This window comes from Dioscorea cayenensis, chromosome 14 (genome assembly GCF_009730915.1).
Source record: "Dioscorea cayenensis subsp. rotundata cultivar TDr96_F1 chromosome 14, TDr96_F1_v2_PseudoChromosome.rev07_lg8_w22 25.fasta, whole genome shotgun sequence".
In the NCBI taxonomy this organism is placed as follows: Eukaryota; Viridiplantae; Streptophyta; class Magnoliopsida; order Dioscoreales; family Dioscoreaceae; genus Dioscorea; species Dioscorea cayenensis.
In genome coordinates this window covers 15876045-15894764 of record NC_052484.1, presented here as the reverse complement: position 1 = coordinate 15894764, position 18720 = coordinate 15876045, and the positions used below count along the sequence as shown (strand labels likewise).

Genomic DNA, 18720 nt, shown 5'->3' with positions numbered 1-18720 from the left:
CATCCTAGTCCAGACAACCAAACAATCTATTAAGATTAAAAGATTAACATATAAATTTTAAATTCTAAATATATCTATGATTAAGATATATTAAATTTAAATTAAATCAAATTGATCATTAGGACCATAAATTTTATTATGACGAAATATATTATTCTATATAAACAAATGCACCCCCTTCCTACTTTTCTCACGAAATTCTCTTTAGTGAGTGAGTGAGAGAAGTAGGAATCTAACACTACTTTGTCACACCCAATACATCTCAACCTTTTGGGATATAACCAAAAACCTATTGAGTCCCACAAGGTAAAGCCTTACATCCTTCATCTAATGTTTGATTACAAGCCCGAACCCGCAATCCATATATGAAGGAGAGAACAATCGGTGAGAACTATCAAATCATAGCTATTGCCAACTGTCCACAAACACCGCTGATTCGAAGCACGGCTAACCGATAAAATTTGCTTGAAACACAGAGAAGTAGAAAGTTGAAGACATTCAAACCTTGGATCAGAGTCATCAACCTTGGGACGGAATGGTAGGAGCCTATCCAAAATAGTTTAGAGATCTTCCGCTAATATTGTCACAGTAGGGCTAAATTCATAGTTAACTACTCCAAAGAAATTTTATCTGAAGAGAGAACTAATGGGCGGATTATGTCTTCAGGTTAGCCAATGATATTGACATAAACTTTATAAGCATTAGTAGAATTGGTGTCCCGAAAATAACGCTATCACTTCTTACGCGAAGAAGTTGGGATTTCATTATGGGACATCAAGGAATTGGAGGGACTCTCATTACTGGAGATATCTATGATGAAGTCATACCTCCTGAACGACACACACCGGCCAAAGGTATGACCTCCCTGGAACTTTCTATATTTTAAGAAATCTTTTCAACATCTTTCAATGGCTCGGCAAGATAAAGTCATTACAATCTAAGATGTGCTCTTTGAAGATTGGTGGAGTTCTTTAGGAGATCAAGACATAGCTCCTGCTATAGGTCGACGCCTAATCCCTCCAACGCTTGTTTTTCAAGGCGCATTTAGCTGCTTTTATGCAACGTCGCGGATATGCTTTTTATTGCGGCCCAGCGACCGCAAGGTACTAGGACCAGGAGGCCGTGCGATGGCATGCAACATCGCACATGGGTGGAGAGTAGCTTTGCCTCTCGTTAGCATAGTCACGCCTTATACTTAGGCTTTAAAACGCCGCTTTGGCCATGCACGTAAGAGTGGGCCCTGACTCTCTACCACAATGTTCCCCTGCTCATATTCTTTTATACGCTAGCACATGGCTATTACTGTCGAGCATATATCTCAAACGAGAATAGATGACAATACCTCAAGTATCCCCTGGGTTTGTCGAGAATACCCTAGATGTTGCAATTTATGAATTCCACCGGTAACTCCGCTCATGTCAATCCTATATATGTGAGGAACTTTATCCGACGTGAAAGCAATTTCATATCTCGCCTTTCTCGCTCATGCATCATAATGATTTCGAGGTAGTACGAGATTCGAGATACCCTCACCGGACTATATGTATTGGAATTATATACCATGGAATATATGATGAATCTTCGCTAGGAGTTCTTCTATTCCGTGTGCAGGAGATCTTTTTGCGTAACCTTATAATCCATACACCGATTTGGGCGCCAATTTGGATACGATCAAGCATACTCCCGGCTCATTGATATTCCGCGAGGACTCCTAGCTCATTCTACATCCCGATGCATGATGTAGAAGGGAGACTTATACTTGTTTATGCACAGAAATGGTTGAGGACCGTTGAAGGTTTTTCCAACAGAAACATTCATTGTTGATCCAAGATGACTTCAGAGACAAGAGAACCATTAATAGGGAGCGAGGACAATCTTCGAAAGGGCCACAGATTTATCAATGAAAGTATATTCATTGATGACATTGATCTTACTATCGACCCAGCTTGTCCCATCAAAGCGATCAAAGAACCCGAAGGTATGTCAACTTTATTTATTTGCTTATTTGTTTATTTATTTTTCTATTATTAATATTTTAAAGAAAAATCAACATTCTTCCTTTTACTTCTTTTTCCTTCGCAAAAATTTTTTTCAAAAATCCCTGTGAATCTTTCTTTTCTTTTTCTTTGCGCTCTTTTCTCTTCTTAATTTAATTTGAATTTTAATTTAAAAATTTTTTATTTAATCAATTTAATTTTTCAACGCTTTTTCTTTTTAAACAAAAAAATCTGATTTTTAAATTTTTCTTTTTGAAAAATTCTGAATCTTTTGAAGTTTTTATTTTTTATTATATTTTTTTATTTTTATATTTTTGTTGTTTGTGTTGTTTTGTAAAAAATTTTTATTCAAAAATCAAACTTTATAGTTTTTCACAATTTTTTTATTTGACTCAAAGTCCAAATTTTGACTCAAAGTCAAACTTTTTAACTTCACACTTTTTATTTGACCCAAGTCCAAATTTTGACTCAAAGTCTATTTTCAATATAGGGATACAAATTCATGACTCCCCATTAGACAATGTTAGGGCTATTCAAAGTCCTCCAAGAATTGATGATGTTCCCCCCATCAGATCTAGAGATGCACATGAGCTCCCATGGTAAGAAATATCTCTTTCTCCTTTTTCATCTATGCATCTTTAATGAATCTTGATGACGTCTTATATCTAGATCAAATAAACGCACAAGATTTAACTGTTGGCTTTGGAGAAAACATTGGAGTTGGTGACGATGTTGGGATGGAAGACAATATTGGAGTAGAGGAAAATATTAAGATTGAAGAGGCTCTTCCTAATCCACTACAAGGTATTGCTCTCATGTCATTTTTGCACCTTAATCCTTTGAATTCTAAGAGTTTTAAAAAAAACATGCTACTAGCCCCTCTAACCTTTTTTTATCTCTTCAAAAAAATTTGCAAATAACTCCTAAACTTCCATATTTTCATATTCTTAAAGGTTTTTTGCAATTAAGCCCCTCTTTTTTTTATTATTTTTATTATTATTTTTTTTTTGCAGATTCTCCCAAACATTTTCTTTTCACTTCTCATCATCATTTATTCTTTTTTTCTTTAATTTTCCAATAACTTTATTGGATTTTTTTTTTGTTTTTTTTTTGCGTTTTTTTTTGGGTTCCAACAAGGCAAATATTTTCTAAAAAATATGAATAGACCTATATACCTATTTTATCCCTAACTCATTATATGATTTGAATCATATGCACATGTAACATGGCCAACATGCATTTGAATGACATGAAACCCACGGTGGGGTCCACCAAGCATGTAAGTATAAATTCAACATCCATCTAATTCATGTATCCATGCATGGGATTTGAGAAGTCATGTATTATATTTCAATAAGGAAGACAATCACTCTTCAACATTTTCTTCTTTTTTTTTATTTTCTTATTATTTTCTTTTTGCCCCTTAGTTATTTTAAATTTTCTTTCTGTTAGGGGATGCACCCGTTACCTTGGAAAATGAGCTCCCGCAAAACCCACCAATAATACAAGAAGTTTTTTTTTAATATATATATTATTTATTTATATATATTTTTTCTTTTCTTTTTCTTTTCATCGCATAACGATTTTTTTATTATTATTTTTTTTTAGCGATTCAAGAGGATGAAAGTATTTCATCTCTTGGTCAAACTCCTTCGACAAGTTTTTATAAAAAGATGCACCCTCTTCAATGGAGAGTGATGGGCGGGAATACTCATGTTGAAAGTGTACCTTGTGATAGCAAAAAAATACTAACATTGAAAAACACGCCTCGGAATAGTGGTAACGTCAATGTTGATACCACACCTCCGTGAATGCGTGAGCAAGGTATTATTTATTTATTTATTTACTTTTTTTTTTACGAACCGTCTTGATATATATATATATTATTTTCTTTTTTTCTCTTTCGTTTTTTTAGAAGTCCAAGAAATTGCCAAGGACGTTCATACTCCCACCGAGGAATTGGAAAGTGATGGCTCTAATGCCAACGTCGGGATTACCAATTTGCCGGAACAAGCCCAAGGTTTTTTTTAATCTTCTTTTTTTATTATTAGGTTCAAAGAATATACTGAATGTAGTTTTACGCCTGCGAGACGAGATGATCAACAACATCAAGTCCCTCAACTATCACAACTACCAAGACATCATCAACAAAGTGAAGGAGTCAAAATTACTTTTTCAACCTTTCAACGTTGATTTGAACAATCTAGATCCTTTCATAGAGAAGATCGCTCGATGTGCATCCTATGCTAAAGAAGCAGCAGAGGATCCTAATGTTCAAGCTTGCATCCGTAGTCAACAAGCCAAGGCATGCGTACACGAAAGAACTTTGGCACTTGAGCATCTTAACAATCTCAAGACAGACTGGACCAATGACATAAATGCGAACAAGGAGGAGTATCAGAAACTTGCTAAAAGGGAATATCAACTTCAGGCTGAACTTTGTGAGATTCAAGGCACAATGAAGACTTTGGGTAGAAAGATAGTGGATTCAACGGACCTATTTGAAGCTTCCGAGCCTACACAAGCGAATCTTCAAGTTGCATTGGATGATGCCAAGACACAACTTGCTGAGAATCAAGGAGAGAACTTAGATACTCCTCTTATGGCTATTTTCACTAAATGGCTTGATGAGTTGGAGGAAGCAAAAGAATCATTGTTGAAATTTACTGGGCATTAAAGAGCCCTCTCTCTTTCTTTGCTTTCCTAGTTTGTTTTCTTAATTTGCTATTCTAGTTTGTTTATGCTTTAGCAATTTGATTTTAAAACATCGATCATGGACATTTGATTTGAATAAGACTTAGCGTTTTTTTTTCTTGTCTTTTCTCATATCTCTTTGTTTTTAATAGAATACTTGGAGAATTGAAATCATGATTGTTTTTTATTATTATCATTATTATTTGTTTTGAATGAGGGCCTTATATTTGTCAATATTTTCAGCCACATTTGGAATGATTTTATAAGCCATTCATCCACTTGATAGCACCATAGGCGATCAGGGAATTAGACAAACAAGGTCTTTGAACTCAATTTTTTTTTTATGATAATCAAATGAGCTCAAATTCAAATCTCCATCGTTCATTTTAGAGATAAGGACCTTATAAATGACTGTAAAAATTTCACCAAAATTGAATATGATTTGATATGGTGATACTTGACTTGATGATGAGGCAGCTGGGCAGGAATTTAGGCAGATTCTGCCTCTAAATGTCTGAATTTTTTTATAATGGACATATGAACTTAGAATTCAATCGTGACTATTCATATTGAAGATCAGAACGCCTTGATCATATAGAAAAAATTTCAAAAGGATTGAAACTATTTTGACTATCTGATCTTAATCTAGAATTTTGAATATAGTATAATGACAATCATTAATGAATTTCATGCTTGATTTATGATTTTATTTTAATAATTGATGGACTTGAAGCTCAATCATAACCGTTCACATTGAGCATTATCAAGGCTGGAGTTTTCATTAAAAATTTCAGGCTGATCCGAATTTTTGGCATAGTCCGATTAACACATTGATCAACATTGAACATAGAGAAGCGGTGTCCTGCATCATGGCCCACAGTCCTACTCTCGTCTATAAATCATGTAATCTTAAAATCAAATTTCAACCATTCAGATTGAAGACTAAACATGTATTTATGGTCTGAAAGAAATTTCAAGGCAATCAAAGATAATTTAGTCACCCGATGAAGACCTTGATTGGAACAACACTATCAAGGAAACTTCCAATTTCAACACTTTAACATATATAAGTTTTTTTGTTTTTTTTAAATGATTTTTATTTTATTTTATTATTATTATTATTATTTTTTGGAAAATCACAGGGACCGATGTATTTGCCTCAGGAAGCACACTTAACTGTGCATGACCGGTCTACATGGAGCCGGACGTTCCTTCATAGACAAATACATGTCTCCTTATTTCATTGTACTAATTTTTACTACAAAAATGATTTTAGTACATAAATGCATGAAAATAAATGTTTTGCCTCGAGAAGCATATTTAATTGTACATGACTAGTCAACCCTTGTGAGGGACCAGCCGTTCCGTCATAGGCAAACATTTTTACATTAGACATAATATTTCTTTAAGAAACGGCAGTTGATGGGTGGCATCGGTCTTTCTCCATTGGCATCAATAAGTTGATATGCACCTCCTTCGTAGACGATCTCCACAACATAAGGGCCTTCCCAATTTGCTTTGAATTTGCCCCTGCTTTTTTGTTGGTGATGATGGGTCTTCTGAGGACAAGGACCATCTCTCCTTTGGTAAAAGTCCGAAAATGAGCCATTTTGTTGTATGCTTGAGACATTTGTGCTTTGTAGATTTTGAGATTTTGTTGCACCCCTAATCTTTTTTTTATCAAGAGAGTCCAACTCATCCAAGCGGAGCCGAATATTATCTTCATTAGAAATTTCATTTTGCAATGCCATTCTCAGGGAGGGTATCTGGATTTCGAGAGGTAAGACCGCTTCAGTTCCAAACACCAAAGAATATGGCGTGCACTGTGTAGGAGTCCTATAGGTAGTGCGATATGCCCATAGCATCTCTGTGAGTCTTTCATGCCAATCTCTCTTGTTTTTGGACACTGCTTTCTTCAACAACTTCGAGAGGGTTTTATTAAATGCTTCTGCCAATCCATTTGCTCTAGCATTATAAATAGAAGTATATCTCCAATCTATTTTATGATGCTGCACAAATCTCCCGACCTTGAAGCTTCTGAAAGCGGGGTCCTTGTCTGAAATAATTCTTCTTGGAGTCCCAAATCTATATAAGATGTTTTCCCTGAAGAATTTGAGGATATTCTCAGTCTTGACTTCTCTAAGTGGGATTGCTTTTGCCCATCTAGAGAAATAATCTGTTGCAGCCAATATGAATCGCTGTCCCAAAGATGATGGTGGTTCAATAGGACCGATTACATTTGTTCTCCATATCCCAAAGGGCCATAAAGAGACTGTGGGTTGTAAAGGATTTGGATGCTGATGAATAAAGTCTCCATGTATCTAATATAGATGACATTTTCTAGTATAATTAATGCAATCTCCGACCATGGTTGGCCAGTAATACCCTAAGCGTTTGATCTTGAGTCGCATCTTGGGTCCGGATTGGTGTGCACCACATATCCCGGAATGCACATCATGCATAACTTCTTGGGCTTCTTCATATGAGAGGCACCGCAGGAGCAGTTGATCATAGGACCTGCGGTATAATATATCATTTATGAGGGTGAATCTTAGGGCTCTTCTCTTTATCTGAAGACCTTTTGATTTATCCTCAGGGAGTTTATCATATTTCAAATATTCCATAAACGGTTGTCTCCAATCTTCTTTTGGCATTTCGAGAGTGAAGACTTCCGCATTGCCCCCAGCACTTTCCTCTTCGACTTCGTCGGGGATCGTACTAATGGGTCTTCTATTTTTTATGGTTATATGGATTTCTTCATAATTTGGATTCGCCAGTTCCTTTGCTACTTTTGCCAAAGAATCAGCTTCTCTATTTTCTGATCTTGAAACCCTCCTCAATTGCACTTGGGGAGTTTTCTTCATCAGATTTTTGACCTTCTTATAATATTTAAGAAGTTCAGGTTTGTATATCTTGTAGTCTCCTTCAACTTGCTTGATAATGAGTTGTGAGTCTCCAAATATGTGTATGTCTTGGATCCCCATTTTAATTACTAATTCCAAACCAGCTATGAGAGCTTCATATTCTGCCTCATTGTTTGTACATGGCTCCGTGAGGGATAGAGCATATCTGAGGATCCCCCCTTCTGATGTAACGAATACGAGTCCTATTCCAGCTTTAATTTGTGGCATTTGGGATATGAGTGCCGATTTTATAGATGACGCTCCATCAAAGTATAGTCGCCACCTTGCTTCGTCCACTATTAATGTCTCTTCATCAGGGAGTTCAAGATTAATTGGTGAATCATCAGGGAGAGGATGTGCTGCTAGAAAGTCTGCCAGCGCCTGCCCTTTAATTGGCTTCTATGGAGTATACGTTATATCAAATTCCATCCGAATCAATGCCCATTTTGCTAGTCTTCCTGTAAGCAACGACCTCGTCATAAGGTATTTGAGTGGGTCTATTTTTGATATGAGTATTACTTTATGCACTAGCAAGTAGTGTCTCAACTTCTTGACTGCAAACACCAAAGCTAGGCAATGCTTTTCAATTGGCGTATATTTACTCTCAGCTCCTACCAACATCCTGCTAAGGTAATATAACGCATTTTCTTTGCCTTCTTCATTATTCTGAGCTAACATAACCCCCAAAGACCCTTCCAATGCTGCCGTATATAAGATCAGAGGCTTTCCAAGAAACGGGGCTGCTAGCACTGGTGGATTCAACAAGTACTGTTTAATGTCATTGAAAGCTCTCTGACATTCATCATCCCATTTGAAAGGAGCATTTTTTTGACCAGTTTAGATAAGGGCTTGCATCTTCCAGAGAGGTTGGAGATAAATCTCCTGATATATGCTAAATGACCTTGGAAGGAGCGCAGCTGCTTCAATGTCCGAGAAGGTGGAATTTCCAGGATGGCCTTTATCTTGGAGGGATCTATCTCTATTCCCCTGCGCCTCACAATGAAGCCTAGGAATTTTCCAGAGAGGACTCCAAAAGCACACTTCATGGGATTCATTTTCAACTTGTATTGTCTGAGGCGTGTAAAGACTGTTCTCAAATCATCAAGATGCTTGTCTTTGGATTTTGTTTTAACCACAAGATCGTCTACATAGCATTCGACAACTTTGTGAATTAAATCATCAAATATTTTGGTCATAGCTCTTTGATATGTCGCTCCTGCATTCTTCAATCCGAACGGCATTACCCTATAGCAATAGATGCCCATGGGTGTTCGGAAAGCAGTATTCCTCTGATCATCCGGATGCATTTTAATTTGGTTATATCTAGAATATCCATCCATAAAGGAGAACATCTCGTACCCGGAGGTGTTGTCGATCATGATCTCCATTACTGGAAGGGAAAAATCATTCTTGGGACATACCTTATTCGAGTATCTGAAATCTACACATATCCGTATTTGCCCATTCTTCTTTTTCACAGGGACTATGCTAGCTATCCAATCAGGGTACTTCTCTTCTCTGATAAAATTTTCTTCAATCAACTTCTTTGTTTTTTCTATCACCTTTTCTTCTAGGTCAAACTTCATCTTCCTTGGTGCCTGTTTGACTGGAGTAGCATTAGGATCAATAGTCAGTCTGTGTACAGCTACCTCATCATCTAACCCTTGCATTTCATTATAGTTCCAAGCAAAGCAATCAATATGCTCCTTCAAAAGAGCCTTGAATAATGCTTTTTCATATTTTGATAGTTGTGCACTCAGGAAAGTCGGCCTTGGGTCATCATCGCTTCCCAAGTCGATTTCAACCAACTCATCAATTGTTGCTTGCCCCCCGTCTTCTAGTTCGAGTGGTGCATTCTTCATCTTTATTTCCTCTTCCTTCTCCTGCAATGTTACCATGTAACATGAGTGCCTGGAAAACTCAGAATAACCTATTCCTTTCTTATCTATCTGTGTAGGATGCCACAGTCTACGAAAGACCTGATGTGACCTCCTTGACCACTTGATTTTGCTTCCAAATCTCACAACTATCATCCTGAGCTTGTCGAGGTAATGGCTTGAGAAGTTTATGAATTGAGCTTCATCATCTTCTATTTCTTCAATATTTATGATATTATCATTTAAGGTCTTCTTGCTCTTGTCCTTGTAAAAGAGAATGCCTCTCTCCTTTTTATGCTGAGCTGGCACATAAAATGTCTTTAGATGCTCGACTGTATTTATATTCAAATCATTCAAGGACTTATATAGTCCATTAGGAACCCTCGTGATATATAATGCATTCTCTTGAGCAGATCTTTCAACTTGACCCTTACTTTGGTGCATGGCCTCATCACTCTCATCTTCTGATGACTCAGTGTCACTACCAAAGTAAGGTGGCGCTGGTTATCTTTTCTGAAGCACAGGAGTAGTTTTGGTTGTCTTGATCAAAGACACTTCTTCTGGGCACGACAATTTGCCCCTTTTGATTGACTTGGATGCGTTAAGATAATACCTCGCATCCTCATAGTGTATTTCATGGATGCCAAAGGGTTGGATCTCTCCATCAATTCTAAACTCTTCCCCATCCACCAAATACTTTGCGCATTGATGCAGTGTTGAAGGAACCAACTGGTTTTCATGAATCCATGGCCTTCCTAAGAGGGCTTTATAGGAAGCATCAACATCAATTACATGGAATTTCACGTTAGATGATATTTTTCCAAATTTGAGGGGGAGAGTGATCGATCCCAATGCCTTTTAGCTGTGCTGATTGAAATCCTTGATGATGATCTTCTCCGAAGATAAGTGGCATACTTCAAGAGCCAATGTTCGAAGATTGTTGAGAGTCATTAAATTCAAAGAAGACCCTGGATCAATCAAAACCCGGTTGATCTTTACTCCATCACAAAATCCTGTCACATATAGTGGTCTATTGTGTGCCGTAGTCCCAAGTAATAGGTCCTCATTTGTGAAGGGCACTGAAGGTGTGTGAGATGCATATAGGGCTTGTTTTATGTTGCCCTCGGCAAAATATGCTTGATACTCCTCAAGATTTTGTAGGGCATGTGTTAAAGACTCCCTGACTTTAGCTGACATCATCAATGCATCGTACATACTGAGGAGTGCTGGGACTTTCTTCAAGTGTGCCAAAATGTTGTAGTTTGGCTTTTTCAAGGGTTTCTTGGGGGAGACATTCTCTTCTTCAACCATCTTCCCTTTATCTCGCTTATTTGAACTGGGAACCTGTCTTGGCTGAAGTGTTTTCCCAGTTTTAAGCTGCATCTGATGTACATGTTGTGGTGCCTCATCTTCCTCCTTAGGGAAGTTTAGCTCATCTTCTGAATCATCATGAGTAACTATAGCATAACATTCGCCTTTTTCTTCAAAGTAATCCTAAGTGAGTGTCAAATTTCCCAGAGAAACCTGTCCTTGCAACCATTTTTGGAAAACGTGACATTCTTCTATGGTGTGTCCTATAAGCCGGTGATATTGGCAATAGTTTGGATGTCTATCAAGATGCATCAGGCGCCGCTTTTTGGGTTTAGGCAAATCCAATCCATTTTCTATAGCTTGATCAAAAAGCTCTTTCCTTTTATCTTTTCTGATAAATCTTTCTTCAGTATTTGTTGATTTAGCAGGGGTTGGAGAATCCATGACTTCTGAAATAAAATTTTGTCCTAATGATTTTGGAGGATATGTCCCAGATTCATCCCACTCAGCATCTTCAATATGTAACTACCGTAGCATATTAGCTGACTCCTCTGTCACCCTTTGAATGAAAGCAGGGATGTCTTTAGCAGGCATGTCTTTCTTCAAGACCTTATATTTTGGGGTCTTCAGGGTGTAATATGGTTCTTTGGACTTTACTTGTGGGTAGGGCTCCAAGAGCTTGGCGTTCGTCTTCTTTACTCTCTCCCTGAATGCTATCTTCTTTCTCTGCTTCTTACTAACATAGGGCCGACCGTAACGATCATACGAATCTTCTGCCTCAGAGAAGCTATCATATTCATCATCATCTTGTGGGTTATATATAGGTTCCCCTCCTGAAATAACCCTGCAAGTCTCAACTTGCACATCTTCTTCATTTTCAATTTTCTCAGTTAATTCCATGAGTAACTTCTCGACTTCTTTAGGAAAATAATCTCTGAGGGTAATCAAAACCCTTTCCTTCTGTTCATACTCTTCAAGGGTCTCTATATACTCCTTAATAATGGATTTTCTTTAGGGTGGGATAGGCTCTCAATTGCAGATACTCTTGGTTCTCCTTGACAGCAGCATCCTCGCCAGTTGTTGGAACAATCACATTGGGGCGACGACCTTTGGATGGAAGCCGCGGGACTGTCAGGTTCTCCTTCAAAGGTGCGGGTCTCTTTACGAATTTTACTGACTCAGATATGGTGCTGAAGGTCAACTCAGCTCCTCCAGCTCCAGTGTTGAAGGTGCAGTTGAGCAATTGAACCTCAGTTCCTTCGACAAGGAAAATTGTGAGTTTTGGGCTTAAAGAGGTGGTTGAGTTTTTGAGTGCCATTTGTTCTTCGTTTCCTACAAAACAAAAAGAAACATTATTAGATTTCTTTCATAGGATGTAGGAACAACGCCTTTACTTGTACTTTTGCCTCAAAGATGGGAGGAGGAATGGGTCCCCACCGGGCGGGCGTGCCAGAATTTGTGGGATCTAAAATATGCGTCTGGCATCTTGAAAAAGACACCATACAGTACATCAAAGCACAAATATCGTATTTATTTTGTGGATTCTTCCATTTCTAATAGGGGCAAACCCCTATTATTAATTACCCCAGATTAGTATCTCGGGAACCTCCGATTAATGGCAAAAATACAAGTAAAAGGGCAAGGAAATTTGCGATTTATAAATTGTTATTTTATTATATATATATATATATATATATATATATATATATATATATATATATATATATATATATATATATATATATATATATATATATATATATATATATATATATATATATATTTATCATATATCGTTGCCGTTATTTATGCCTTGTCACTGCGTCGCGTGCCTTGTTGCCATTTTGAGATATATATATATATATATATCGTTATTGCCTTGAGATTCACCACTGCCTATGTTTTGTTTCCACGTTGCATATCCCACCATCATTTTGAAAAGTCTTTGTCATTACGGCCTTAAAAGATATATATATATATATATATATATCGTTTCCATCTTTCATATATCTTTCTAAGAAAAGGGTTCCGTTGCCGTAAATTGAACATTCTTGTTATAGCTTCTAACCAAGTAATTTTGTTGTTGCTCAGGTAAATGCCATCAGTATTTGTTGTATTGGCCGAACCTTTTTTCTTCATTGCAACACATTCCATCGTTTTCATAATTAGTATCATTGTGGTCACCATCTTTTCAGCATCACCAACATCCATCTTTACTAATCACGTATGACCCATTTTTTTTTAATACAAAACGATTTTTTGCATGCATGCATAGCATGATATAATGTTAGTAAATATTCATTCATTTTTTAAATGGTGGGCCCATTATATATATTTTTTTTATTCCATACTTTTTTTATTTCTCATCCCATGCACGTAGGCATACCTTCTCATTCTTTTATTCATTTTTTTATTTTTTTGTTATTATTATTATTATTTTTTTACTTTCATGCACGTAGGCATACTTTCTCATTCTTTTACTATTAATTTTTTTATTTTATTATTTTATTATTTTATTATATATATATATATATTTTTAAAAAAATTTATTTCTTAAGCACGTGAGTCTCATCATTCATATATTCTCTTTTTTTTTAATTTTTTTTTTAATTTTTTTAATTTTTTTAATTGTTTTTTACTGGGCTATATGTATGTAAATATATGTAAAATCACCTGATTAAAAAGAACTATTTACAGAATCCATGTTCTTACAATTGCAATCATCAATCAATGCATAACAACCCCCTAATTTTTATTGTTGGCCAGCCATTACCAATAAGCAACTGGTAAAAAAAAATGGATGCAAGTGAAACAAATAAGACAATTTCTTCAATCTTTTTTTTAGTTCACTGAAGTAGCTTGCGGCATAGGCTTATTTTGCAGAAAATGTCTGAAAAGTATCATAGCTTGGCGAGGCCGATGAAGGGGAACCTCATGTCCAACTCTAGTAATGGTTACAAAGGTCAAGCCTTGATAAACCTGGCATCATCCACCAACCTTTCCGTTGTCATATTATGGATACCAATTGGTGATGGTTGGGAGCTTGAGAGCATCGATTGAATATCTAGTTGCTATCACAGGAACTACAGCATCTGTGTCTATACTGAACACCCATATCCTTAGGCCTCCCGTAATAAGTTCACGATAGATAGGAAGCATTGATCTAGGAGAGTCTGCCCAATAGGTCCCAACAATATTACTGCACGTATCCCAAGCATGATTTATCCCAGTAACATTTACATGGAGTGCCTTCTGAACTTCAGGATGGTTGTAATACATCCTGGCATAGCTTTCAGTGCATGGATCATATGCTCTGGACATCCAAGGATAATGACCCCTCAAAGTGCGTTTGAGAGATTCAGTCATATTGCAAGTGATTGTGTATATATTGTATGGATCAATGTTACCAAACTCTAAACTGACGGAGTCGAGGACCTTCACACACTCCATTGATGGATGTTCGGAAGATTGAAGGTCACAAGTGACCTTCAGATCTTTATAGGTGTCATCAGAAATCAAACCATGAGTCCACCAGTACTGAAAGGTGCCCACATAGTCATTGTAATCATCAGTCACAGCGTTCCCCACCATGAATCCCTTCAAGTTAATGATTGGATTTTGAATTCCCTTGTTCTTCCTATAAACAAGTTGGGACAATTGAGGAACATAGTGCCCTGCATAGCTCTCTCCAGCAATATAGAAATCCGTATGTTTGTACTGAGGGAACCTCTCACGCCAATTCACAAGGAAATGGTACGCATCTATGGCTGTTCTATGGTCTCCAACAGTGTACAAATCCGAAGACGTATTGGTATATAAGAATCCAACACCCGCCGGTGACTCAAAAAAAAAATAGTATATTCGCCACTTTATTTCAAGCATACTGATTGAAGAACAGTGTCTTCCGTCGGAGTTGATACGGAATGGACCAAGCTCCTCAGAAGCGCCATAACCTATCGCAGAGCATCCAGGGCCTCCATTGAGCCAGAGAACAAGCGGCGCTTGCTGAACTAATGCCGGAGTCTCAACAAGCCAGTAGAACAATGCCCGCCCTGCCTTCTCGTTCACAGTGATGTACCCGGAGTATTGCGAGAAGGCCACGTTGGTGGGTTGCCCAGGGAGATGTGAGATCCAGTCAGCATCCTGGTCGACGATGGAGAAGGTGAGGAGATGGTTTAGGGCTTTCGAAGTTCTCGGGATGATAGGCGCGGCAACCATGGCGTCAAGGAAGAGAGAAGTGCCGAAAGATGGCGGCAATCATAAGAAAAGAGGAGTTCCAGGCGCGCCATAAGTATGGGAAGCTGAGGCCGCAAATCCTAACTGAGACACAAAAGAGAGAAAGCGAAGCAGTAGCAACGGTGCTTGGCGAATGGCATGCTTGGTGGCATTATTTCAGCCAATCAAGCATGCCACGGCAGTGAATAGCAGCAACGACGACAAGCGGCAGCAAGGCGACAAGCGGCGGCAACGGCCAAATTTTTTTTTTATATATACGTGTGTATATATTTTTATATATAAGAGGAGAGGAGTAAAAGACCTTCTTTTTTTTTCTTCTTTTTTCCTTTCAATTCTTCTTCCCTTCTTTTTCTTTTCGCCCTATTTAAAAGAACTTCCGTTTCACCCTTATCCTAATCCCAAAAACCCCATCATCCCTATCTAATCCTAACTCCCCCGTGAGATTATTATTATTTATTATTATTTTATTATTATATATTGATTATTTATTTATTATTTTATTATTATTATTTATTTATTTTTAAAATTCACTTAACTGAATCTACCTCGGGATGCGTACTCAAGTGCTTCAGGATTTGCATTTCTCCCATTGCCTTGAGATCTGCTCTCAGGCTACATGAAACTAAGATCGTCTTGGGATGTGTGTTTGGCTATCCTAAGATTTGAGATTGCCTCGAGATATGTGTTCTCAAGGATTATCTTGTAATAATAATTTTTTTTTATGCCTCGAGATATGTTCTCAAGGGGCAATTTTGTAATTTGCATTTTGTATTTACCTTGGAATTTGCATCCTAGTCCAAGACAACCAAATAATCAATTAAGATTAAGACATTTAAATTTTAATTCTAAATATATCTGTGATTAGGATATATTAGAATTTAAATTAAATTGGAATTTGGTTTCCATTAGGGCATTGAATTTTATTAGGACATGCATTATATTATTTACATAAATAAATGCCCCCTTCCTACTTTTCTCACGAAATTCTCTTTGGTGAGTGTGAGTGAGAGAAGTAGGAACCCTTTACCCTTTCTTTTGTTATGGCCAATACCTCTCAACCTTTTTATGATATAACTCGAAATTACAATGAAGTTCCCCAAGGTCAAGCCTTCATGCGCCACACTCCTATGTTTGATTCTGAAGCCGAACCCGCAATCATATATGAAGGAGGAGAACAATCAGAATGGGTGAAGCACTATCCAAATCGTATGGCTATTGCCAAATTATCCACAAACCGTTGGTTTGAAGCCGGCTTAACTGATGCAATTTGCTTGAAACCTGAAGGAGAAGTGAAAGATTTGAAGACATTCGAAACCCTTGGATCAAGAATCATCAATCACCGCCCGGGACGGAAGGGTAGGGAGCCTATCCAAAATAGTTTAATCGATCTTCCATATTATGCAGGGTGGGCCAAATTCATACTCAATAACTACTCCAAAGAGTTATTTGAAGCAGAATTGGTGGGCGGGATTGTGTCTTCAGTTGGTCGCTATGATATTGATATAAACTTTTATAAAGCATTAGTAGAACTATGGTGTCCCGAAACAAACACTGTCCACTTCTTACACGGAGAAGTTGGGGTTTCATTATGGGACATCAAGGAATTGGGAGGACTTCCAATTACCGGAGATATCTATGATGAAGTTATACCTCCTAATGACACAATCTGCCAAAGGTATGACCCTGAACTTTCTATTTTAAGAAACCTTTTCAACATCTTTCAATGGCTCTCAAGACAAAGCATCGACGAAGATGTATTCTTTGAAGATTGGGTGGAGTTCTTTAGGAGATCAAGCCATAGCTCCCATTATAGGTCGACGTCTAATCCCCTCCAATGCTTGTTTTCAAGGCAGATTTAGTTGCTTTTATAGCACTATGGATATGCTTTTTTATTATGTCGGGTGATCGCAAGGTAATTAGACCAGGAGTTTTTATGATGGCATGCAACATCGCACACGGGTGGAGAGTAGCTTTTGCCTCCACAGTGCTAGCACGCTTATACTTAGGCTTAAATGCCATGGCTAAACACAGAAGAGGGCCCGGATTCTCTACCACAATGTTCCATGTTCATTTCTTGTATGCTTGGGCGGGTTATTATTTTCGGAGCATATATCTCAAAAGGAGAATAGATGATAATACCTCAAGTATCCCAAGTTTGCTGAGAATACCCAAGATGTTGCAATTTATGAATTCCACCGCAACTCCGTTTGTCAATCCTATATATGTGAGGAACTTTATCCGACGTGAAAGCAATTTCATATCTCGCCCTTTCTCGTTAATGCATCATAATGATGAGGTAGTACGAGATTCCAGATACCCGACTGGACCATATGTATTGGAATTATATACCATGGAATATATGATGAATCTTCGTTGTGGAGTTCTTCCATTCCGGTGTGCAGGAGATCTTTTTGCAGAACCTTATAATCCACACCAATTTGGGCGCCAATTTGGATACGATCAGCATACTCCGGCGTTCATTGATATTCCCAGGAGGACTCCTAGCTCATTCTACATCTCGATGCATGACAGAGAAGGGAGACTTATACTTGTTTATGCACAGAAATGGTTGAGGACCGTTGAAGCTTTTTTCCAACAGAAACATTCATTGTTGATCCAAGATGACTTCAGAGACAAGAGAACCATTAATAGGGAGCGAGGACAATCTTCGAAGGGCCACAGATTTATCAATGAAAGTATATTCATTGATGACAATGGTCTAATTGTTGACCCAGTTGTCCCATCAAAGCGACAAAGAACTGAAGGTATGTCAACTTTATTTATTTTTCTATTATTAATATTTTTTTTAAAGAAAAAAAATCAACATTTTTCCTTTACTTCTTTTCCTTCACAAAATTTTTCAAAAATCCCCAGGAATCTTTCTTTTTTTTTCTTTTACGCCTTTTTCTTATTTTTTTTCTTCTTAATTTAATTTGAATTTTAATTTAAAATTTTTTTATTAAATTTTTTTTTCAATTTAGTTTTTTTCAATGCTTTTCTTTCAAACAAAAAATCTGTTTTTTTTTAAAAAAAAATTTTAATTTTTTTTTCTTTTTTGAAAAATTCTGAATTTTTTTTCCTTTGAATTTTTATTTTTATTTTAGAAATAAAAAATAACAACTCTTTTCCTTTGAATTATTTTTTCTTCGAAGGGTGATTTGCGCATGCCCGTGCGGATCTCTAGGAATTAGAAGGCTGCGTTCTCTCTTGATAAATTGTTTAAACCCTATTCATCAGCAGGCCTTTAAACACTCAGAAAACATTCTTCGACATTCTCACGGCCTCCCATTGTTGGTTTTTGAGTCGAATAATTGAGTATTTCACCGATTTCAGGGGTCTTAGATTCATCTCATCGGTAAACCCTTGTTTTCTCTCGTCACCGATTTTCTTTGATTCTATTCGATTTTCTTCAATTAAACTGGCTAATGTGCCTCGGTTTCTTGCTAGAATGATTATGATTTGTTTTTGACAAGATTTTGAATTAAGATGAAGGTGCATTTGTGGAATTTGCCACAAGGGCCGTACGGTTTTTACGTCCCGTGAATACACACGGGCCCGTGGAATTTTCGCACGCCCGTGTGGATTCCTGCAATATTGAGTTATGAATGAATCTGATTGATTTCCTTCCATACATGTAGGTATGGCCCCCAGATCAAAGAATGCAGCTGGTAAACGTCCTAGAGAGCCTACTCTTGAGCCGGA

General features: G+C 37.2%; 1 protein-coding gene across 1 annotated transcript; it reads right to left on the bottom strand.

Annotated features, from left to right (window-relative positions):
- Positions 1 to 13623: 13623 nt before the first annotated feature.
- LOC120276273 (serine carboxypeptidase-like 27) lies at positions 13624 to 15019 on the bottom strand. The gene is given in 1 exon segment (XM_039282997.1): positions 13624 to 15019. A coding segment is annotated over 1 exon segment (1377 nt). The 5' UTR covers positions 15001 to 15019.
- Positions 15020 to 18720: the final 3701 nt, after the last annotated feature.